Raw genomic sequence first — 22944 nt, forward strand, 5'->3', positions numbered from 1 at the left:
AGGGCGAAGAGGGGAAACTGCAACTGCAACGCATTTAAATGGCAGTGCAGTTGCACTGCATATGATGCGGCTTTATATTTCGCATTTCTGAACAACATAGTGAAACGTCCCCTTAGAAAACTTATTAAATTACTATGCAGATAAACCTCTTAAATTATTTGATTTTCAAACAGCTGAGCAGCTGAACGTACTCAGACATTTCGCTCTTTACCTATTCTGATCAACACTAAACTGACACACAATATTTTTAGCGCAACGATATCTGACTTTCAATAATCCCTACAAATAATGGCCCTGTTTAACATTAACCTATACTTTTCACAAATCACTTACCTCACAAAAATCTTCGTTACTCGAACTACTACAATACAGCAAGCGCCACTACTGCCAGCTAAATAAAAGATTCAAACTACTGAAGGGACTAACTACTGATAGGCATAGTTAGCAAATGAAAGATTTTGATAGAGAACAAACAATGTATTTACCTTAAAAGTGTTCAAAAGTCATAATATATATAGCAGTTCATGACATCCAGTCTTACAAATTTACTGCGTCTCTGATGGACACACGTCCAGATCGTCCGCTCTCAAAATTCCACCACCTCTCTCCCCACATCCATCACTGCTGGCGGTTCACCTCCAACTGCGCAACGCTACGCGCTGTTAACAGCCAACTGCCCAACACTACAATGCAAACCAACCACAGCCTGCACACAGCACAGTCGGTGATTTTCATATAGAGTGCTACATGGCGTTACCAACATAAAAACCTAAACAGCCTACTTACAATGGGTCACAAACAAAAGGAATTTTCAGTTTATTTAAATACACTGAAGCCATAATAAAATTTTTATCTGATACAAACTGTCGACATATACATGCAATTTCACAGATTTTAACACGCAAATTTCCACGTAATCGTCGTCTTCTTTAGTTTCACAATCGAAAAAAGCTCTTGGACACAAATATGTCGATCGCAATATTGAAGCATTTTCGCAGTCTCATTATGGAGACGTGGCAATTCTACCTGAAGAACGCAATGTAGACATACTTTACACTTTGGACCTAAAAAGACTTGTCATTAAAACTGGAATTACCGTAAAGATCAATCAGTTATATCGGCAAATGCACAAGGGCGCTTTCAACTGAAACGGCAAACGTTCTCGAAAACAGATGTAAGATTGACACTGTCCTCAAAATCTTTATGAAACTGTCCTTGTAATGCGTTTAATGGCACAATGAGTTCTTCGAACCTCGCATTTTCTGTAGCAGCAGTGAGCTTAGGGAAGTGGATTATCTTTGTCAGAATGTGTCCATGCTCTATGCGATTTTCCTTTTAAATGCATCCCCATAAAATCAGAAAGAAGTTACCTTGCGCTGTCGCTGTCTTAGTATGGACAGAGTATATTCAAGCCCACTTAATATGCGATGTCTGCAACCCATCTACTCCTTTTTTTTTCATAAATTCAACATTAGCGAGATTTAAAACGAGAAATCGTTCTAGGCATGCCCCTTGACTTAACCAACGTACTTTGCTGTAATACACGAAGTTTCCTTACTCTTCGTTCAGTTCCATTGAAAACGGTTCCAGCTGACAATGTAATTATGTGTGCGACTTGATAAATTTTACCATTCGTATGACGCATTTGTTCCTGTGATCCAAGCTTAAAAATTTAGCGCAAAGTATTTTTTTATGTGCAGAACAATGAATGCAGTGTGCCGATCGCTGTAATTTTTTGTTCTTCCATTGTCAAGTAAATCTTTAAATTCCTTCCGCATGGTCTTGTGAAGACGTTTCATAGCAAATATGCTGCAACTGTTGCTATGCAAACTGAAAATTCTCATTCCTCTTTTCTGTAATTCCCACTGATTTTTAAGTCTTGTGACGATAGATCGCTAGACTGCCTCTTGTTATGCAAACAGCCACTGGACCTGTGAAAGTCCTTCATACCACGAACAAATAGCGAAAGGTAAACAGCGCTGATAGCTCACTTCTACCGAATTCAGAGAGCTGTGCCGAAAAATACCGCACCGCCATACTCTATGAAACACCGCGTCGTTTCTGGTGTTTCCGAGAAGGACTGAGCTAAGTCGAGTGACAGGCCATCTACATCTACATCTACATGGATACTCTGCAAATCACACTTAAGTGCCTGGCAGAGGGTTCATCAAACCACCTCCACAATTCTCTACTATTCCTATCTCGTACAGCGCGCGAAAAGAATAAACACCTATATCTTTCCGTACGAGATCTGATTTCTCTTATTTTATCGTGGTAATTGTCCCTCCCTATGTAGGTCGGTGTCAACAAAATATTTTCGCATTGGGAGGAGAAAGTTGGTGATTGGAATTTCGTGAGAAGATTCCGTCTCAACGAAAAACGCCTTTCTTTTAATTATGTCCAGCCCAAATCCTGTATCATTTCTGTGACACTCTCTCCCATATTTCGCGATAATACAAAACGTGCTGCCTTTCTTTGAACTTTTTCGATGTACTCTGTCAGTCCTACCTGGTAAGGATCCCACACCGCGCAACGGTATTGTAAAAGAGGACGGACAAGCGTAGTGTAGGCAGTCTCCTTAGTAGGTCTGTTACATTTTCCAAGTGTCCTGCCAATAAAACGCAGTCTTAGGTTAGCCGTCCCCACAACATTTTCTGTGTGTTCGTTCCAATTTAAGTTATTCGTAATTGTAATACGTAGGTATTTAGTTGAATTTACTGCTTTTAGATTAGATTGATTTATCGTGTAACCGAAGTTTAACGAGTTCCTTCTAGCACTCATGTGGATGACCTCACACTTTTCGTTATTTAGGGTCAACTGCCACTTTTCGCACCATTCAGATGTCTTTTCTAAATAGTTTTGCAGTTTGTTTTGATCTTCCGATGAGGGTATTAGTCGATAAACGTCAGTGTAATCTGCAAACAACCGAAGACGGCTGCTCAGATTGTCTCCCAAATCGTTTATATAGATAAGGAACAGCAAAGGGCCTATAACACTACCTTGGGGAACGCCGGAAATCACTTCTCTTTTACTCGATGGCTTTCCGTCAGTTACTATGAACTGTGACCTCTCTAACAGGAAATCACAAATCCAGTCACATAACTGAGACGATATTCCATAAGCACGCAAATGGCTCTGAGCACTATGTGACTTAACATATGAGGTCATCAGTCCCCTAGAACTTAGAACTACTTAAACCTAACTAACCTAAGGACACCACACACATCCATGCCCGAGGCAGGATTCGAACCTGCGACCGTAGCGGTCGCGCGGTTCCAGACTGTAGCGCCTAGAACCGCTCGGCCACCCCGACCGGTGGAACGGTAGACAAGTAGCTTAAAGGTGCTTCGCTGAACCCTCCGCTAAGCACTTAATTTTGAACTGCAGAGTAATCATATAGATGTAGAAACGTGATGTAGTACCCAAAATTCAAAAGATGTAAAATACAAAAATATAAAAAAATGCGCTAACCCCTCCCCCCCCCCCCCCCCACACACACACGTTTCTAGTGTTGTAAAGGCCATCCCGACCGATGGAAGGTGCGTTCGTCGGTAAGCGACACAATGGCGGGGAAGTCGGTATCTCGTGCAACACGTCGCACAAACTACCGGCCAAATGCTAGCCTGTGTTGATTGTCCGTCATAATATTTATGTCTTGGACACGGTAGAGAAAATTTGCGTTACGAAATTTTATCCATGGACAGCTGATGTCAGTAGGGACGAAAATGACTAATGTTGTGTAGGTCGACAACGCACCGTTTTTAAATTACGGAAGCTTGGTGCCACGCGCTCCTATTGGTCCTCAGATTGCCCTGTTGCCGTTCGTCGGTTGACAGGCAGTGCTATGGATGTCGATTCACTTGCCCCCTCACTGCCACAACGTGATATGCAGACGTGTCAAATAGCTCTTGCTGTTTGTCTCCACCTCACGTCAGAGGCATTCACACGTAAGCTTTGCTTCGGAGCACAGTATCGTCACCTGCCATTTATTCATACAGTAAGCATGCCGTCAGAGTATTCGTTTGAAGAACAACAAGATATGGTTTTTGTTTATGGACTAGCCGACGGTAATGCACACGAAGCTCGACGATTGTATGAGGAACGGTGCCCAGCAAGACGCCACCCACATCAGCAAACGTTTACAGCGATTCACCAGCGACTTGGCGAAACAGGCTCGTCGGCGGAATACCGTGGTGATGCTGGAAGACCCCGAACACGACGGGATGCAGCATTTGAAGAGACTGTTCTCGAGCTCTTCGAGGAAGCACCTACAACAAGTACTCGAGCGGTTGGACACCACATGGGGGCCACTAATAGGTTACTCTGGGAGGTTTTGTGGGATGACGGCCAGTATCCATTTAGTTTCCACACTGTCCAAGGCCTAAATCGTAGTGTTTGGCCGGCGGTTTCTGCGACGTATTGGACGAGATCCCGACATCCCGCTATTGTATTATTTACCGACGAGTGCACCTAGATGGCCCTTAGAATACTTGAAACGTTCATTACTGGCCAAGGGGAAATCCTCACATCACGTACGTCCACGGACACCAGGAACGATTTTCTCACAACGTTTCGGCAGGCATTGTGGGTGATCATCTGATTCGGCTCGTCCGTCTACCTCTTCGACTTACCGGGAAAATTACCTTCACTTTTTGCAAGAAACTCTACCCGGCCTGCTGGAAGACGCTCCCCAGGACATACGGCTACGCATGTGCCTGCAGCACGATGGGAAGGCCACACATAACAGTCGTGCTGTGCTCGGATATTGAAATGAACTCTTCGACGGCCGGGTAATTGGCAGAGGCGCTCGCAGGACAGGGCCTCCGCGATCATCAGACGTCACGCCACTGGACTTTTTCTGTATGTATTCTTCAAGGTTCGAGTTGACCCTCCTAGTTCACCCAAGGAATTAGCGGATCGCATTCAAGATGCCGTCAGTCACATCAGGGCACTGCCAGGATTCTTTGAAACAGTTCGACAAAACACCGCTCGACGTTACCAACCTTGTGTCGCGTCAGAGGGTCGCCAGTTCTAGCAACTTGGTTGAAATGGCTCTGAGCACTATCGGACTTAACTTCTAAGGTCATCAGTCCCCTAGAACTTAGAACTACTTAAGCCTAACAAACCTAAGGACATCACACACATCCATGCCCGAGGCAGGATTCGAACCTGCCAGACGAGACTGAAGCGCCTAGAACCGCACGGGCACATCGGCCGGCTTTCTAGCAACTGCTTTAAGTAAACAGTGTCCTAGCTGCAAAAAAGGCCCTTTTCAGGGCCGACACAATTTGTAAAAGACTTTCTGTACGCGAACTAACACCTGTTGACGAGTTTGTTCCCGGTACGTCTTATCGTGAAACAACAATGGATGTGTCGGGAGTCCGGCGGATTCGCCCCCAGAGTGGAAGGCTGGCGCGCTACCACCGAGCGTGCGGGCAGCCTTGGATACACCGCGACCTCCGGCAGGCAAAGCATTCGCGGTAATGCGTTGTCCAGAGCGTCCGGGAACAGGGCAATCCCGCGGCCAATCGGAGCGTGTGGCGCCAGGTTTCTGTACTTTAAAACTTGTGAGTTGTCGACTTACACAACATTAGTAACTTTGTTTCCCACTGGCATCAGCTATCCAGGGTTAAAATTTCGTGACACAGTTTTACTCCACCTTGAGAGAAAGGGAGAGAGATAGCAAATTCAGTGGAAACAATTAATAGTTCTGCACATAGTTGTAATCGGCTACCACGTGGAATAACAAAGGAAACCACCCCGCTGCCCACTCAAAACTCCAGCTTAGAAGCTCAGCCTGGAATCTGGACGCTAGAGAAAAGCTGTACGACGTTCGTTCGGTTATTTGTTGAATTGCTCTGTTCAACATAATTAAAGTGGCACTTTCCCGGAACACCTATTATCTCTCATTGGCCGCAGATGTTTGAAATCTGGCCCAGTTGTAGAATTTTGGAACACGTATTATGTTCGAGTATAATGACTTTTCTGGAGACTAGAAATCTACTCAGTAGGAATCAGCATGGGTTTCGAAAAAGACGATCGTGTAAAACCCAGCTCGCGCTATTCGTCCACGAGACTCAGAGGGTCATAGACACGGGTTCCCAGGTAGATGTGTTTCTTGACTTCCGCAAGGCGTTCGATACAGTTCCCCACAGTCGTTTAATGAACAAAGTAAGAGCATGTGGACTATCAGACCAATTGTGTGATTGGAATGAAAGTTCCTAGATAACAGAACACAGCATGTCATTCCCAATGGAGAGAAGTCTTCCGAAGTAAGAGTGACTTCAGATGGGCCGCAGGGGAGTGTCGTAGGACCGTTGCTATTCACAATATACATAAATGACCTTGTGGATGACATCGGAAGTTCACTGAGGTTTTTTGCAGATGATGCTGTGGTATTTCGAGAGGTTGTAACAATGGAAAATTGTACGGATATGCAGGAGGATCTGCAACGAATTGACGCATGGTGCAGGGAATGGCATTTGAATCTCACTGTAGACAAGTGTAATGTGCTGCGAATACATAGAAAGAAGATCCTTTATCATTTAGCTACAATATAGCAGGTCAGCAATTGGAAGCAGTTAATTCTGAGAATTATCTGGGAGTAGGTATCAGGAGTGATTTAAAATGGAATGATCATACAAAGTTGATCGTCGGTAAAGCGGATGACTGAGATTCATTGGAAGAATCCCAACGAAATGCAATCCTAAAACAAAGGAAGTAGGTTACAGTACGCTTGTTCGCCCAGTGCTTGAATACTGCTCAGCAGTGTGGGATCCGTACCAGATAGGGTTGATAGAAGAGAGAGAGAAGATCCAACGGAGAGCAGCGCTCTTCGTTACAGGATGATTTAGTAATCGCGAAAGCGTTACGGAGATGATAGATAAACTCCAGTGGAAGACTGTGCAGGAGAGACGCTCAGTAGCTCGGTAGGGGCTTTTGTTGAACTTTCGAGAACATACCTTCACGCAGGAGTCAAGCAGTATATTGCTCCCTCCTACGTATATCTCGGCCGACAATCTTTCTTTCCACGAACAATACGAGACTGGAATAGAATGGAGAACCGATGGAGGTACTCAAAGTACTCTCCGCCATACACCGTCAGGTGGCTTGCGGAGTATGTAGATGTACAAAGGTGCCTACAGTCTTCCTCTGTAACTGTGCAAAAGCGCGGCGCCTTGCGGCCTCAACCTGGGGTTGGGCGACGCTACGAACAGCTAGGTGTCAACACATGCGGAAAAGAAACGTCAGAGCTCATGTGAGCTGTGTAAGGTGGGCTAAGGCTATCACTCTCACACCAAATTTCATCAGTTTTCTGCCTGATGCCATTTTACACGTGTCACATGCCAGGAAGGTTGTCAAACCTCGTCTTACCCAGATACAATATGTGATCAAAAGTATCCGGACACCCGGCTGAAAATGACTTACAAGTTCGTGGCGCCCTCCATCGGTAATGCTTCAACTCAGTATGGTGTTGGTACAGCCTTACCATTGAAGACAGCATCCACTCTCGCAGGCATACGTGAACATTTCGAGGCTGATTGTAATAATTTTGTGTCGAAAATCGTTACAGTCGAGGAAACATGGGTTCGCCACTTCGAACCGCAAACAAAACAGAAATCCATGGAGTGGCGCCACACCACATCCCCTCCGAAGAAAATGTTCGAAGCCGCACCCTCAGCCGTACAGTCAAGGCGACGGTCTTCTGGGACTCCTTGTCGACCGGATGTTTAGCACTAATCTCCACCTCCCCCTCCTCGGTGTTGCAAGGATCAACTCCTAATTGTATTGTGCAACCCTCAGGCATTTAAGGAAACGACTTTTGCGTGTCCACCGCACCAAAGTGCAAACGAACTTTTTCATGATAACGCAAGGCCGCACCCAAGCCTATGCTGCCGAGAGGAGTTCGTAAAATTTCATCCGACTGTTCCTCCTCATTGAGCCTACAGCCCGGATCTCGCACCTTCCGACTTCCATCTCTTTCACCCAATGAAGGATGCACTCCGCGGAAAGCAGTAAGTCGATGATGCGGAGATCATTGATGCAGCAGGATGTTGGCTCTGACGTCGACCACGCAAGTATACTGAGCCTCCTAGTACGGTTGCAGGTTCGAATCCTGCCTCGGGCATGGATGTGTGTGATGTCCTTAGGTTAGTTAGGTTTAAGTAGTTCTAAGTTCTAGGCGACTGATGACCTCAGATGTTAAGTCCCCTAGTGCTCAGAGCCACTTGAACCATACTGGGCTACATTTCATAAAATACTTCCAGGAAGGAATTCCTGACACTTAAATCTACACTCGATGTAAATGTATTTCTTTCCTTCAGAAACGCTTTCCTGGCCATCGCCAGTCTACATTTTATATCCTCTCTGCTCCAACCAGTTATTTTGCTTCCCAAATTGCAAAACTCATCTACTCATTTAAGTGTCTTGTTTCATAATCTAATTCCCTCAGCACCACCTGATTTACTTCGACGACATTCCATTCCAATACCCTCGTTTTGCTTTTGTTCATGTTTATCTTATATCCTTCTTTCAAGACACTATCCATTGCGTTCAGCTGCTCTTCGAAGCCAGTTGCTGTCCCTCATAGAATTTCAATGTCATCGGAAAATCACAAGGTTTTTATTTCTTCTCCCTGGACTTTAATTCCTATTCCAAATTTTTCATTTGGTTCACTTACGGCTTGCTCAATTTAAAGATTGGATAACGTCGGGGATAGGCTACTGTCCCGTCTCACTCCCTTCTCAACTATTGCTTCCCTTTCATGCCCCTCGACTCGTATAACTGCCATCTGGTTTTTGTGCAAATTGTTAATAACCTTTCGCTTCTTGTATTTTACCCCTACCACCTTTAGAATCTGAAAGAGAGTATTCCAGTCAACGTTGTCAAAAGCTTTCTGTAATCAACAAATGCTGTAAACGTTCGTTAATATTTCCTTAAACAATATACTATCAGAAATCGTAGAGTCAGTATTGCCTCACGTGTTCCCACATTTCTCGAGAATCCAAACTGATGTTCCTCGAGGTCGGCTTCTACCAGTTTTCCCATTCTTCTGTATTAGTAATTACAACTGTAACGAATTAAACTGATCGATAATTTTCACACCTGTCAGTACATGTACATAAGCACTCCATCTTCAGGCCACAAGTGGCCCATCGGGACCATCCGACCGCCGTGTCATCCTCAGTTGAGGATGCAGATAGGAGGGGCGTTCGGTCAGCACACCAAAAATGGCTCTGAGCACTATGGGACTTAACATCTATGGTCATCAGTCCCCCAGAACTTAGAACTACTTAAACCTAACTAACCTAAGGACATCACACAACACCCAGCCATCACGAAGCAGAGAAAATCCCTGACCCCGCCGGGAATCGAACCCGGGAACCCGGGCGTGGGAAGCGAGAACGCTACCGCACGACCACGAGATGCGGGCGTCAGCACACCATCCTCCCGGTCGTTATGATGGTTTTCTTTGACCGGAGCTGCCATCATTCGGTCGAGTAGCTCCTCAATTGGCATCACGAGGCTGGGTGCACCCCGAAAAATGGCAACAGCGCATGGCGGCTGGATGGTCACCCATCCAAGTGCCAGCCACGACCGACAGCGCTTAACTTCGGTGATCTCATGGGAAGCGGTGTATTCACTGCGGCAAGGTCGTTGCCACATGTACATAAGATAGTGCGATATTATCAGTCGTGACGTTTCCAAAATTTTTGGAACGTCACATGTAGGAAGGCGCGGTACCACATTTTAGGACTTATTGTTTGAGTTGTCTCGCAGACTAAATGTTTCATTTTTCTGCACGTATGTTTCTCAGGTGCTGGAGCTACACCCGCACTCTCGCTACATCCACATCGGCTGCGACGAGGTGTTCCACCTGGGCACGTGCTCCCGCTGCCGCAGCCAGCGACTCGAGGACTGGTGAGTGGGACGGGCCTAAGAGCCACCAGTGAGCTATTATGTCTGGCAACTCTGCAGAGGGTGCGGGGAGTAGGGACTGCTATAGAACTTGCAACATTTATTCAAAATGTAATGCGTGCTCTTTTTTTTCAAACACATTAAGTAACCTCTCCCATTTACATTATGTGATCGAAAGTATCCGCACACCTGGCTCAAAATGTCTTATAAGTTCGTGGCGCCCTCCATCGGTAATACTGGAATTCAATGTGGTGTTGGCCCACCCTTAGCCTTGATGACAGCCTACATTCTCGCAGGCATACGTTCAGTCAGGTGTTGGAAGGTTTCTTGGGGAATGGCAGCCCATTCTTCACGGCGTGCTGCACTGAGGAGAGGTATCGATGTGGGTGGGTCAGGCCTGTCACGAAGTCGGCGTTCCAAAACATCCCAAAGGTCCAGAATGAGAAATATCATTCTGGAAACATCCACCAGGCTGTGGCTAAGCCATGTCTCCGCAGTATCCTTTCTTTCAGGAGTGCTAGTTCTGCAAGGTTCGCAGGAGAGCTTCTGTAAAGTTTGGAAGGTAGGAGACGAGGTACTGGCAGAAGTAAAGCTGTGAGTACCGGGCGTGAGTCGTGCTTCGGTAGCTCTGATGGTAGAGCACTTGAACGCGAAAGGCAAAGGTCCCGAGTTCGAGTCTCGGTCGGGCACACAGTTTTAATCTGCCAGGAAGTTTCATCCCAAAAGTGTTCTGTAGGATTCAGGGCAGGACTTTGTGTAGCCCAGTCAATTACAGAGATGTTACTGTCGTGTAACCACTCCGCCAAAGGCCGTGAATTATGGTGCTCGATCGTGTTGAAAGATGCAGTCGCCATCCCCCAATTGCTCTGCTACAGTAGAAAGCAATACCGTGCCTAGAACACCAATGTAGGGCTGTGCTGTGGTAGAGCCACGCAAAACACGACCACTCCATAACACCACCACCTCCGAATTTGGCTGTTGACACTAAACACGCTGGTAGGCGACGTTTACCGGCATTCGCCATACCGACAACCCTGCCATCGGATCGCCACATTGTGTACCGTGGTTCGTCACTGCACACAACTTTTTCCACTGTTCAATCGTTCAATGTTTACGCTCCTTGCACCAAGCGAGGCGTCGTTTGGCATTTACATGCGTGATGTGTGGCTTATGAGCACCCGCTCTACCATGAAATCCAAGTTTTCTCACCTCCGACCTAACTTTATATTAAAAATGAAGAAATTCCTCCAGCTGTATTTAAGGTTATTTTGGCAACTAGATTGAACGTTGTAACAACGTCATCTTCAGGCCCATACACTTGTTAGTAACTAACTACCACCTTCCACACGGAGCACGTCCGTATCTCATCTTTAGTATCAGCCACACGCAGTTGACGTCAACAAGTGTATGGGCCTGAAGATGACGTTGTTACAACGTTCAATCTAGTTGCCAAAATAACCTTAAATACAGCTGGAGGAATTTCTTCATTTTTAATATAAATTTACACCAGCTGACGTCCCACTGTCCTCCATTTCAACTATGCATGTACGAAGATCCCGCCTAACTGTCATAGTACTTGCAGTGGACCCTGTCCGCCCCCGGTAGCTGAGTGGTCAGCGCGACAGACTGTCAATCCAAAGGGCCCGGGTTCGATTCCCGGCTGGGTCGGAGATTTTCTCCGCTCAGGGACTGGGTGTTGTGTTGTCCTAATCATCATCATTTCATCCCCATCGACGCGCAAGTCGCCGAAGTGGCGTCAAATCGAAAGACTTGCACCAGGCGAACGGTCTACCCGACGGGAGGCCCTCGTCACACGACATTTCATTTCATTTCAGTGGACCCTCATGCAGTTTGGAATTCCTGTCTGATGGCCTGGATAGATGTCTGCCTATTACACATTACGACCCTCTTCAACTGTTCGCAGTTTCTGTGAGTAACAGACGCTGTCGGCCTGTGCGTTTTTGTGCTGTACGTGTCCCTCCACTTTTCCACTTCGCCATCACATCGGAAACAGTGTACCTAGGGATGTTCAGGAGTGTGGAAATCTCGCGTACAGACGTATGACACAAGTGACACCCAATCAACTGACCACGTTGGAAGTCCGTGAGTTCCGCGGAGCGCCACATTCTGCTCTCTCATTATGTATAATGACTACTGATATGGAGTACCTGGCAGTAGGTGGCAGGACAATGCACCTAATATGAAAAACGTATGTTTTTGGTGGTGTCCAGATACTTTTGATCACATAGTGTATTTTCATTCAGAAGAGCAATCGTTTCGTGGGATGTGTGACAGCTTGCGCCATCTAGTTTAAACCAGAAATCGTCATTTTCGCTAATAAAAGGGAAAAACCAATCAGAAAGCATGTATCGGTAACGGTCGCCGTTCACAGTGACTGCAGCTCCCTAATCATTTTCAAAAAAGTGTTTTAGCTCAGAAGAGTGTTCCTGGAGCCACTCTGTAGCAATTCTGGACGTTTGGGTGTCACATTGTCATGCTTGAATTGCCAACGTCCGTCGGAATGCACTATGGACATGAATGGATGCAGGTGATCAGACTGGATGCTTATGTACGTGTCACCAGTCAGAGTCGTATCTAGACGTATCACGGGTCCCATACCACTCCAACTGCTCACGTTCCACACCATTAAAGAGCCTCGACTACCTTGAACGGTCCCCTGCTGACATGCAGAGTCCGTAGATTATAAGCGTGTCTCCATACCCGTACACGTCCATCCCCTCGCTACAATTTGAAACGAGACTCATCCGACCAGGCAACATGTTTCCAGTCATCAACAGTCCAACCTTGGTGTTGAAGGCCCAGGCGAGGCGTAAAGCTTTGCGTCGTGCAGTCGTCAAGGCTACACGTGTGGGCCTCCGGCTCCTGTATCCCGTGTAGATAATGTTTGGTTAAATGGTTCGCACGCCGACACTTGTTGATCGGCCAGCACTGAAGTCTGCAGCAATGTACCGTAGGGTTACACTTCTGTCACTATGAACGATTCTCTTCAGTCGTCATTGGTCCCTTTCTTGCAGGATCTTTTTCCGGCCGCAGCGATGTCAGAAATGTGATGTTTTACCACATTCCTGATATTCACAGTACACTCGTGAAATGGTTTTGTGCGGGAAAATCCCCACTTCATCGCTACCTCGGAGAAAAATGGTTCAAATGGTTCTGAGCACTATGGGACTTAACATCTGTGGTCATCAAAAAAATGGCTCTGAGCACTATGGGACTTAACATCTGAGGTCATCAGTCCCCTAGAACTTAGAACTACTTAAACCTAACCAACCTAAGGACATCACACACATCCATGCCCGAGGCAGGATTCGAACCTGCGACCGTAGTAGTCGCGCGGTTCCAGACTGAAGCGCCTAGAACCGCTCGGCCACTCCGGCCGGCGCTGAGTCCCATCGCTCGTGCGCCGACTGTAACACCACGTTCCAACTCACTTAAATCTTGATAACCTGCCATTGTAGCAGCAGTTACCTATCTGACAACTGCGCCAGACACTTGTTTTATATATGCGTTGCCGACTGCAGCGCCGTATTCTCCCTGTTAACATATCTCTCTGTTTGAATACACATGTCAATAGTATTTTCTTTGGGGCTTCAGTGTGTGTGAGTAACAGTCAAATGAAAGTCAAATATCCGCCACAACGCGACAATGGAATGCTTCCATTCAAAAGTAATCATCACACGCCTCTAAGATAGCTGTCGCACTGGGCCTGTGGCCTGTGGCCGTGTAGCGAGCGGCCGAGGAATTCAGGCCACGTCTGCTACACAGCTGTCTGAAGGGTAGTCGACACGCAGGCGCTAGCCGCGCGACACTACGACAGCTGGGCGAGTTCGCCCACAACCAAGGGCATAACACAGCAATAGTGTATAGCTGTGATGTACCACTGTGCCGTTCCCCTACCAGAATAGCGACAGTACCGAAGCGTAACAACAGTGGGGGCAACTGTCGCGCGGAATGTGTGCTATGGCGCGTATTCTGTTTTAATTTCACTGTCCCTTATACAACCTGTATACAAATCCGACTGTAGTTATAAGAAAAAAATGGCTCTGAGCATTATGGGACGTAACATCTGAGGTCATCAGTCTCCTAGTACTTAGAACTACTTAAACCTAACTAACCTAACGATATCACACACTGAGCTGTGGTAAATATTGCTGTTTTGAAGAGCGCGCCGCAGCGCTTTATGTGAAGCAGCCGCCCTCTGTTTCTGGAGGTGGCGCCGCTATGGTAATCGCAGCTTTGGTGTTTCCCTCTGGTGGAAAAGGGGAAAGGTTGCCTGATCACGTACATTTAAGGGGCGCTATGAGCTCGCCCAGTCGGTCAGTCTGGTTCAGTCTCTCGTCCACAGCTTGCTAGTCTGTCTCTCGTCCGCATTTGTTAGGCAGTTAGTATCTGTCTGTCGTTCGGAGTGTTAGTATGTCTGTCGTTCGGATCAACCTTTAAAGCCGGCAAAATGAGTCTTTCCTCTCCGCCAGTAAGAGAACTCAGGCCACCAGTCTGCTCGAGTTGCTCGGGCAACGGTCATTGGCGGTTGGATCGATCGGTTGGTCGGTCGCGCACTGAGACACGAGATGACTTGTCCACCTTGAGCGTCGGCGCATGTGAGGTCCCCACGTGAGTCCAGTGGGCCGCGCCGTAAGGAAAGGGGTAGTGGCTTCGCGGTTGACACGAGAGCAACAAGAGTGAAACCACGACATCGGGCTGGCCGGGGCGAGCTGCGACGCCATGAGACGGGAGATCGGCGCGCCTTCCTGCGTCCGTTGAAGCGGCTGGTAGCGGACGGTTCGGGAGAGCGATTTGGGGGTGCTGCGCCAGGTCCTCGCCAGAAATCGCAGTTTATTAGAATTTAAGTGATTGGTGATATGTTGTTTCATTTACTTGTTAAATTCTACTTGTTTTCTTGGTGAGGTCACCAGCCGCTTTGTTTTGGAGTCGTCCCACCATTCTTCTCCGTTTGCCCACCCGCGGTAAGATGGTTATTTGTGAATTGGGTGGTCCGTATTCCCTTGTGGAATTGGGGAGGTTTACAGCAGTCTGCGGTTCGGGTTGTTTAGTAACCCCCTCCCCGTCAATCTGCCATACGTTAATAGCTGCCTCTGTCATGTTTGTCGGATTCGGTGTTAACGAATTTATTGTTTAAAGGCCGAATTCTTGAAATATGTTTTTATCTTGCCTATCATCTTGCGAGGTGGTATATGTGTAATGTAGAGCATGTTGTACATTTTATGTAAGTCTGCATTTTATAGGTTTTATTTAAATAGTCCTTTTACGTTATAAGGTTGCCACCTTTCCACCTTAAGAGCCCTTTAAAAAGAAAAAAAATTGCACTTTCGGTGGGAAATAATTTGGGTGTTGTACCACTTCCATCCCTCTTACGGATACGTAGTTTACGTATTTGTGTGAGTTGTTAAAAAATTTTTAGTTTAAAGTAATCTGGTGTGTTGCAGATTTGCACCAGTGTACTCTTTCAGAGGTTGTTGTGAGCGGTCATGACTACAACCGTGTTGAAAGGGAGCAGGCAAGTTTCTCAGCCCGAAGGCTCATACTGTTCATGTTATTCTTTCTGCCTCTAAATAAAATTGTAACTTGATATTTCGAGGGTGCTTTTCTGCTTATAATTTTAAATCTGTTTTTGAAAAAGCTTTTAGGAATAAAATTCACATTTGTTAAAAGTAATTTCATTTTCCATCAGTTACTTCCTGGCAACTACTTCCACGCTCGCCTAGTGTGATCAAATGTGTTAATCTTCTTGATGAATCGCTAGTAAATAAAGTAAATTCTTTAAGAAAAGATTTTGAAAGTAAATTTACGGTTCACACACATCCATGCCCAAGGCAAGATTCGAACCTGCGACAGTAGTAGCAGTGCGGTTCCAAAATAAACCGCCTAGCACCGGCCGGTTGTAGTTATAAGAGTCGAAGTCGAAGGACATGAAAGGGAAGCAGTGGTTTAGAAGGGAGTGAGACAGAGTCGTACAGAATGAAGCGGCTCCGGTTAACAGCGTGACATAAGTTCAGCGATAGCGGTGCCTGATAGCCGTCATACTAGTTTACTTGTCTGTTAATTCGGCTGCAAACCAACACCGACAACAATAGTTCAGTTATACGTGCCGACGTCGCAAGCTGAAGATGAAGAGATGGAGGAAGTATATGTAGATACTGAACGGGTTATTCAGTGCGTAAAGGGAGACGATAAACTGATAGTCATGGGGCACTATAATGCGGATTTAGGGGAAGGAGTAGAAGAAAGGGTCTTAGTAGTAGAAAGGAGAGAGTAGAAAGATTGAGATCAGCACTACATTTCAGCTAGTAACAGCGAATACACCGTTCAGGAACCACGGGACGAGGAAGTATACTTGGAAAAGACCGGGAGATACGGCAAGATTGGAGTTGGATTACATTATGCTCAGGCAGAGATTCCGAAATCAGATAATGGTTTGTAAGACGCACCCACGAGCAGATAAGACTCAGATCACAATTTAGGGATTATGAAGAGTAGGCTGTACTTTGAGATAGGAATCAATGTGCAAAGAGGTGAATGCGAAAGTACTAAGGAAGGAAGAGATACGCCTGAAGTTGTGTGAGGCTACAGATACCGCGATAGTGAATAGCACAGTAGACAGTTCCGTTGTAGAGGAATGGATCTCTCTAAAAAGAGCAAACGAAGACGTTGGAGAGAAAAACATAGATTCAAGGAAGATAACTGCGAATAAACCACGGGTAACAGAAGAAATACTTCAGCTGATCGACGAAAGAAGGAAGTACAAAAATGTTCAAGAGAATTCAGGAATTCACAACGACCGCTGGTATGCTCTGTGTCGGCTATAATCAACTAACATTCTCTTTGCGGTCTTTGGATCTAGTAATCCGGTCGATTCCTATCTTCCTCATTGGCGCTCGGTCGTTAAACTTTCTGGTTCGGCTTTTACAAATTATTTCGCGTCTACGTTCAAGAGTATGTTAGTTCGGGTTCAAAGTGGCCGTGACGTTCTCCAATGGCACAAACAGATCTGTGAACATTCATGCTGCCCTTCTTTGTTCAACTGTTCGGTACAGGTACCACACAGTTCAACAATGCTGCTGCATGGGTCGCACGTGTAAGCATTATGCTTAATACACTCATTAAATTTTGCCAGTGTACTACCAACGAATGGAAATCTGCCACCTGTGTAATGTGCCGCGAATACATAGAAAGATAGATCCCTTATCATTTAGCTACAATATAGCAGGTCAGCAACTAGAAGCTGTTAATTCCATAAATTATCTGCGAGTAGGCATTAGGAGTGATTTAAAATGGAATGACCATATAAAATTAATCGTCGGTAAAGCAGATGCCAGACTGAGATTCATTGGAAGACTCCTAAGGAAATGCAATCCGGAAACAAAGGAAGTAGGTTACAGTACACTTGTTCGCCCACTGCTTGACTATTGCTGACCGTTGTGGGATCCGTACCAGATATGGTTGATAGAAGAGATAGAGAAGATCCAACGGAGAGCAGCGCGCTTCGTTACAGGATCATTTAGTAATCGCGAAAGCGTTACGGAGATAATAAAATAGTTCTGATGGCTCTGAGCACTATGGGACTCATCATCTGAGGCCATCAGTTCCCTAGAACTTAGAACTACTTAGACCTAACTAACCTAAGGACATCACACACACATCCATGCCCGAGGTAGGATTCGAACCTGTGACCGTAGCGGTCACGGGGTTCCAAACTGAAGTGCCTAGAACCCCAAGGCCACACCGGGACGGAGATGATAGATAAACTCCAGTGGAAGACTCTGCAAGAGAGACGCTCAGTGGCTGGGTACAGGGTTTTATTGAAGTTTCGAGAACATACCTTCACCGAGGAGTCAAGCAGTATATTGCTCCCTCCTACGTATATCTCGCGAAGAGGCCATGAGGATAAAATCGGATTAGAGCCCACACAGAGGCATACCGACAATCTTTCTTTCCACGAACAATAGGAGCGTGGAATAGAAGGGAGAACCGATAGAGGTACTCAAAGTACCCTCCACCACACACCGTCAGGTGGCTTGCGGAGTATGAATGTAGATGCAGATGTAGATGCTTTCCTTGCGATTGATGTTACAAGAAAATGTTCAAATGTGTGTGAGTTCAGACACATTCAGATTCATATTCACCAATTTTACGGTGATTACTAGTTCTTAAAGTAAGAGGCATTGTAGACATAAAATACGAAGCTCCAATGTCTCTGTTATACTCTTCAGCTATATGATATGTACGATAGGCAATAATGTCTCTATCATAAAACGCCTCTAGTCCTTCAGACACTTTTGTCGCAGGTTCGAATCCTGCCTCGGGCATGGATGTGTGTGATGTCCTTAGGTTAGTTAGGTTTAAGTAGTTCTAAGTTCTAGGGGACTGATGACCACAGATGTTAAGTCCCATAGTGCTCAGACCCATTTGAACTTTAGACACTTTGACTCCTGGGTACCGTACAATTGCTACAGTCAGCTCAATTGGTGTCATTATTTTGTAGAGTGAAATTAAGCACTCCTCCACAAAAAAACAGAAGGGCCGTGCAAAAACACCTGCCCATTAGTATGATTTACTTTCATGTTGATGTAATCTACAGCTTTGTAAACTATCTGGCGTGTGCGCCTCCTCCTCCTCCTGTAGTAGCGCGGCATCTCTGTGCGTACGTGCTGCTGCTCGGCGAATGACGCCTTGTGACAAACGTTACTCGTGCAGCTGCGTTATCAAACCCGCACTCGTGCGCAGGAAACGATAAGGAGAAACTCGTCTCAGCGCGCGTTACCTTGAGCGCGAGGTCATCGGTCCCTAGCCTCACACACCATTAAAACTAACTTATGCTAAGAACAACACACACACCCGTGCCCGAGGGAGGACTCGACCTCCGGCGGGAGGGACCCCGCAGTCCGTGACATGGCGCCTCAAACCGCACGGCCACTCCGCGCGGCTGATTGATGTTACGTGATCATTCAAATTCATATCCCCACAAATTGTGTGTTACACCCATTATTAGTAGACACTGTAGCTCTTTGTTAATGAAATTGTGCTCTTGCAGCACAATGACTTTTTTTTTTTTTTTTTTTGCTTTTGTGAAGCGTACAATTTTCCTTTTCTGTACATTTAAAGCAAGTAAGCGGTGTTCAACCATTTCGAAGTCTTATCAAGATCTAACTAGATATTTGTAAAGATTTCATTCACATAGTTTTTCACTAGACTTAACTGTGTCATCTGCAGAATGTCTGATGACAGTGTTAACATTGTCTACGAGGTCATTACCACACTGATGAGCCAAAACGCTTTGACCACCTGCTTAATAGCTTATTTGTCTGTCCTTGGGAAAAAACACATCACTGATTCTGCGGATCAAGAATCCGACAGATTGTTCGTAGGTTTGCCAGTCTCTGGAACAAAATACTCCAGTGATTCTGTGTATCAGGATCCGACAGTTTGTTGGTGGGTTTGTGGAGGTATGTGTCATTAGATGTCTACACAAAGGTCATGTACTTCGCGTAAATAACGGGACGCACAATAGCGAACAGGAGTTACATCAGGCGAATTTGTTCACCGAGGCATCAACGAGAGTTTTCTACAATGCTACTCAAACCACTGTAGCACGATTCTGGCTCTGAGACACGGAAAACTGATGAAAGATGACATCACCGTCGGGGAAGACATCAAGCGTGAACGGATGCAGTTGTCAGCGTGTCTTTGATTACTACCACATGTCTCCCTTAGCATAATACCAGCCTGCGTCCGCATTATTACTTTGTGCCAGGAAGGGCTCTCAAAAAGGGAAGTGTCCAGGCATCTCAGAGTGAACCAAAGCGGCGATGTTCGGACACGGAGTAGATACAGAGAGACAGGAACTGTCGATGACATGCTTCGATCAGGCCGCCCAAGAGCTACTACCGCAGTGGATCACCGTAACATACGGATTATGGCTCGGAGGAACCCTGACAGCAATGCCACCATGTTGAATAATGCTTTTTGTGCAGCCACAGGACATCGTGTTACGACTCAAACTGTGCGCAATAGACTGCATGATGCGAAACTTCACTCTCGACGTCCATGGCGAGGTCAATCTTGGCAACCACAACGCCATGCAGCGCGGTACAGGTGGGCCCAACGACATACCGACTGGACCAGTCAGGATTGGTATTCTCTTCACGTGTGTCTCGTATGCCTTCAACCAGACAATCGTCGGAGACGTGTTTGGAGGCAACACGGTCAGGCTGAACGCCTTAGACACACTGTCCAGCGGGTGCAGCAAGGTGGAGGTTTCGTGCTGTTTTGGGGTAGCATTACGTGACAGTTCCTCTCCGTATCTCCTCCATGTCCTAACAACATCGGTTTGGTTCACTGAGAGACAACTGTACACTTCCCTCGTTGAGAGCCCCTCCTGGCACAAAGTAGCAATCAATGAGCACGCGATCGAACCGCGGTATTGGCCTTCTAGTCATGGGTGAACAACAGATAACACCAGCGGTGTACCTTTTGGCGGGTTTCGTGACATCTCTGAACAGTCAAAGGGGCTGTGTCTGTGGTACAATATCCACAGTCAACGTCTATCTTCAGAAGTTCTGCCGGCCGCGGTGGTCTAGCGGCTCTGGCGCTGCAGTCCGGAACCGCGGGACTGCTACGGTCGCAGGTTCGAATCCTGCCTCGGGCATGGGTGTGTGTGATGTCCTTAGGTTAGTTAGGTTTAAGTAGTTCTAAGTTCTAGGGGACTTATGACCTAAGATGTTGAGTCCCATAGTGCTCAGAGCCACTTGAACCATTTTTTCAAAAGTTCTGGGAACTGGGGTGATGAAAAACCTCTTCTTGATGTGTGTATTAACCGACAGAAAATCATCGAATAAAACAGAAATAATATCTGGCACTCCTCAAGGAAGTATTATAGGTCCTCTGCTGCTCCTCATGTATATAATCCATTTGGGAGACAATCAGAGCAGCCCTCGATTGTTGCAGGTGCTGCTGTCGTTTACCATCTAGCAAAGTCATCATAGGATGATAACAACAGCAGAGTGATGTATATAACATATCTGTATGCCGCGAAAAATGGAATTTACGATGAATAATGAAAAGCACGCTGTCCAGTCACCTGTCAAAAGCCTGAATATCCACCTTTTGCAGTGTGGATCGCTGCGAGACGTGTAGAAACAGTCAGTGTGGTTTTGGAGCCATGCTGACTCCAGTGACGTGCTCAGCTGTCCTAGGTTTCTCCGTTGATGATCCATGGCATGCACAGCCCACTCGGGGTGGTCTCGCAGATTCCCAACTGAGTTGAAATCTAGTGCCTATGGTGTCCAAGGGAGCATGGTGAACTCGTACTGGTGCTCTAAGAACCACGCACGTACTCCACGAGCTGTGTGACACGTTGCATTGTCCTGCTGGTAGCTGCTATCGTGCCGGAGAAAGAAAACCTGCATTTAAGGGTGCACATGGTCCCCAAGGATAGAGGCATACTTCTGCTGATCCACTGTGTGGAATGACGAGATCATCCGGGGAATGTCACGAAAACATTCCCGTGATGCTCTCTCCTCCGGCCTGAAGCTTTTCGAGAAGGGCATTACACGCCAGCGGCCATTCGCCCAATGGAGCAGAAAATGTATATATCTGGAGAGCCCACCTGTTGCACTCAGTGAAGGTACTGCCGTGTATATTCCAGCGTTATATATATTATCTACACTAAAGGCCATTGAAATTGCTACACCACCAAGATGACGTGCTACAGACGCGAAATGTAACCGACAGGAAGAAGATTCTGTGATATGCAAATGATTAGCTTTTCAGAGCATTCACACAAGGTTGGCGTCGGTGGCGACACCTACAACGTGCTGACATGAGGAAAGTTTCCACCCGATTTCTCATACACAAACAGCAGCTGACCGGCGTTGCCTAGTGAAACGTCGTTGTGATGCCTCGTGTAAGGAGGAGAAATGCGTACTATCACGTGTCCGACTTTGATAAAGGTCGGATTGTGGCCTGTCGCGATTGCGGTTTATCGTGTCGCGACATTGCTGCTCGCGTTGGTCGAGATCCAATGACTGTTAGCAGAATACGGAATCGGTGGGTTCAGGAGGGTAATACGGAACGCCGTGCTGGATCCCAACGGCCTCGTATCACTAGCAGTCGAGATGACAGCCATCTTATCCTCATGGCTGTAGCGGATTTTGCAGCCGCGTCTCGATCCCTGAGTCAACAGATGGGGACGTTTGCAAGATATGAACCATCTGCACGAACAGTTCGACGACGTTTGCAGCAGCATGGTCTATCAGCTCGGAAACCATGGCTGCGGTTACCCTTGATGCCGCATCACAGACAGGAGCGCCTGTGATGGTATACTCGACGACGAACCTGGGTGCAGAAAAACAAAACGTCATTTTTTCGGATGAATTCAGGTTCTGTTTACAGCATCATGATGGTCAAATGGTTCAAATGGCTCTGAGCACTATGGGACTCAACTGCTGAGGTCATTAGTCCCCTAGAACTTAGAACTAGTTAAACCCAACTAACCTAAGGACATCACAAACATCCATGCCCGAGACAGGATTCGAACCTGCGACCGTAGCTGTCTTGCGGTGCCAGACTGCAGCGCCTTTAACCGCACGGCCACTTCGGCCGACTCATCATGATGGTCGCATCCGTGTTTGCCGACATCGCGGCGAACGTACATTGGAAGCGTGTATTCGTCATCGCCATACTGGCGTATCACCCTGCGTGATGTTATGGGGTGCCATTGGTTACACGTCTCGGTCACCTCTTGTTCGCATTGACGGCACTTTGAACAGTGGACGCTACATTTCCGATATGTTACGACCCGTGGCTCTACCCTTCATTCGGTCCCTGCGAAACCCTACATTTCAGCAAGGTAATGCACGACCGCATGTTGCAGGTCCCGTACGGGCCTTTCTGGATACAGAAAATGTTCGACTGCTGCCCTGGCCAGCACATTCTCCAGATGTCTCTCCAATTGGAAACGTCTGGTGAATGGTGGCCGAGCAACTGGCT

The 22944-nt window shown here is 46.6% G+C and overlaps 1 protein-coding gene across 1 annotated transcript in view; it reads left to right on the top strand.

The window, feature by feature from the left end:
- Positions 1–22944, top strand: part of LOC124716768 (hexosaminidase D-like) — a 554827-nt gene that overhangs the window by 343233 nt on the left and 188650 nt on the right. Inside the window, exon 6 of the mRNA XM_047243314.1 lies at positions 9818–9921. Coding sequence (XP_047099270.1) covers positions 9818–9921 — 104 coding nt within the window. The remainder of the gene's footprint in view (positions 1–9817; positions 9922–22944) is intronic.

This window comes from Schistocerca piceifrons, chromosome 9, assembly GCF_021461385.2.
Source record: "Schistocerca piceifrons isolate TAMUIC-IGC-003096 chromosome 9, iqSchPice1.1, whole genome shotgun sequence".
Classification (NCBI taxonomy): Eukaryota; Metazoa; Arthropoda; class Insecta; order Orthoptera; family Acrididae; genus Schistocerca; species Schistocerca piceifrons.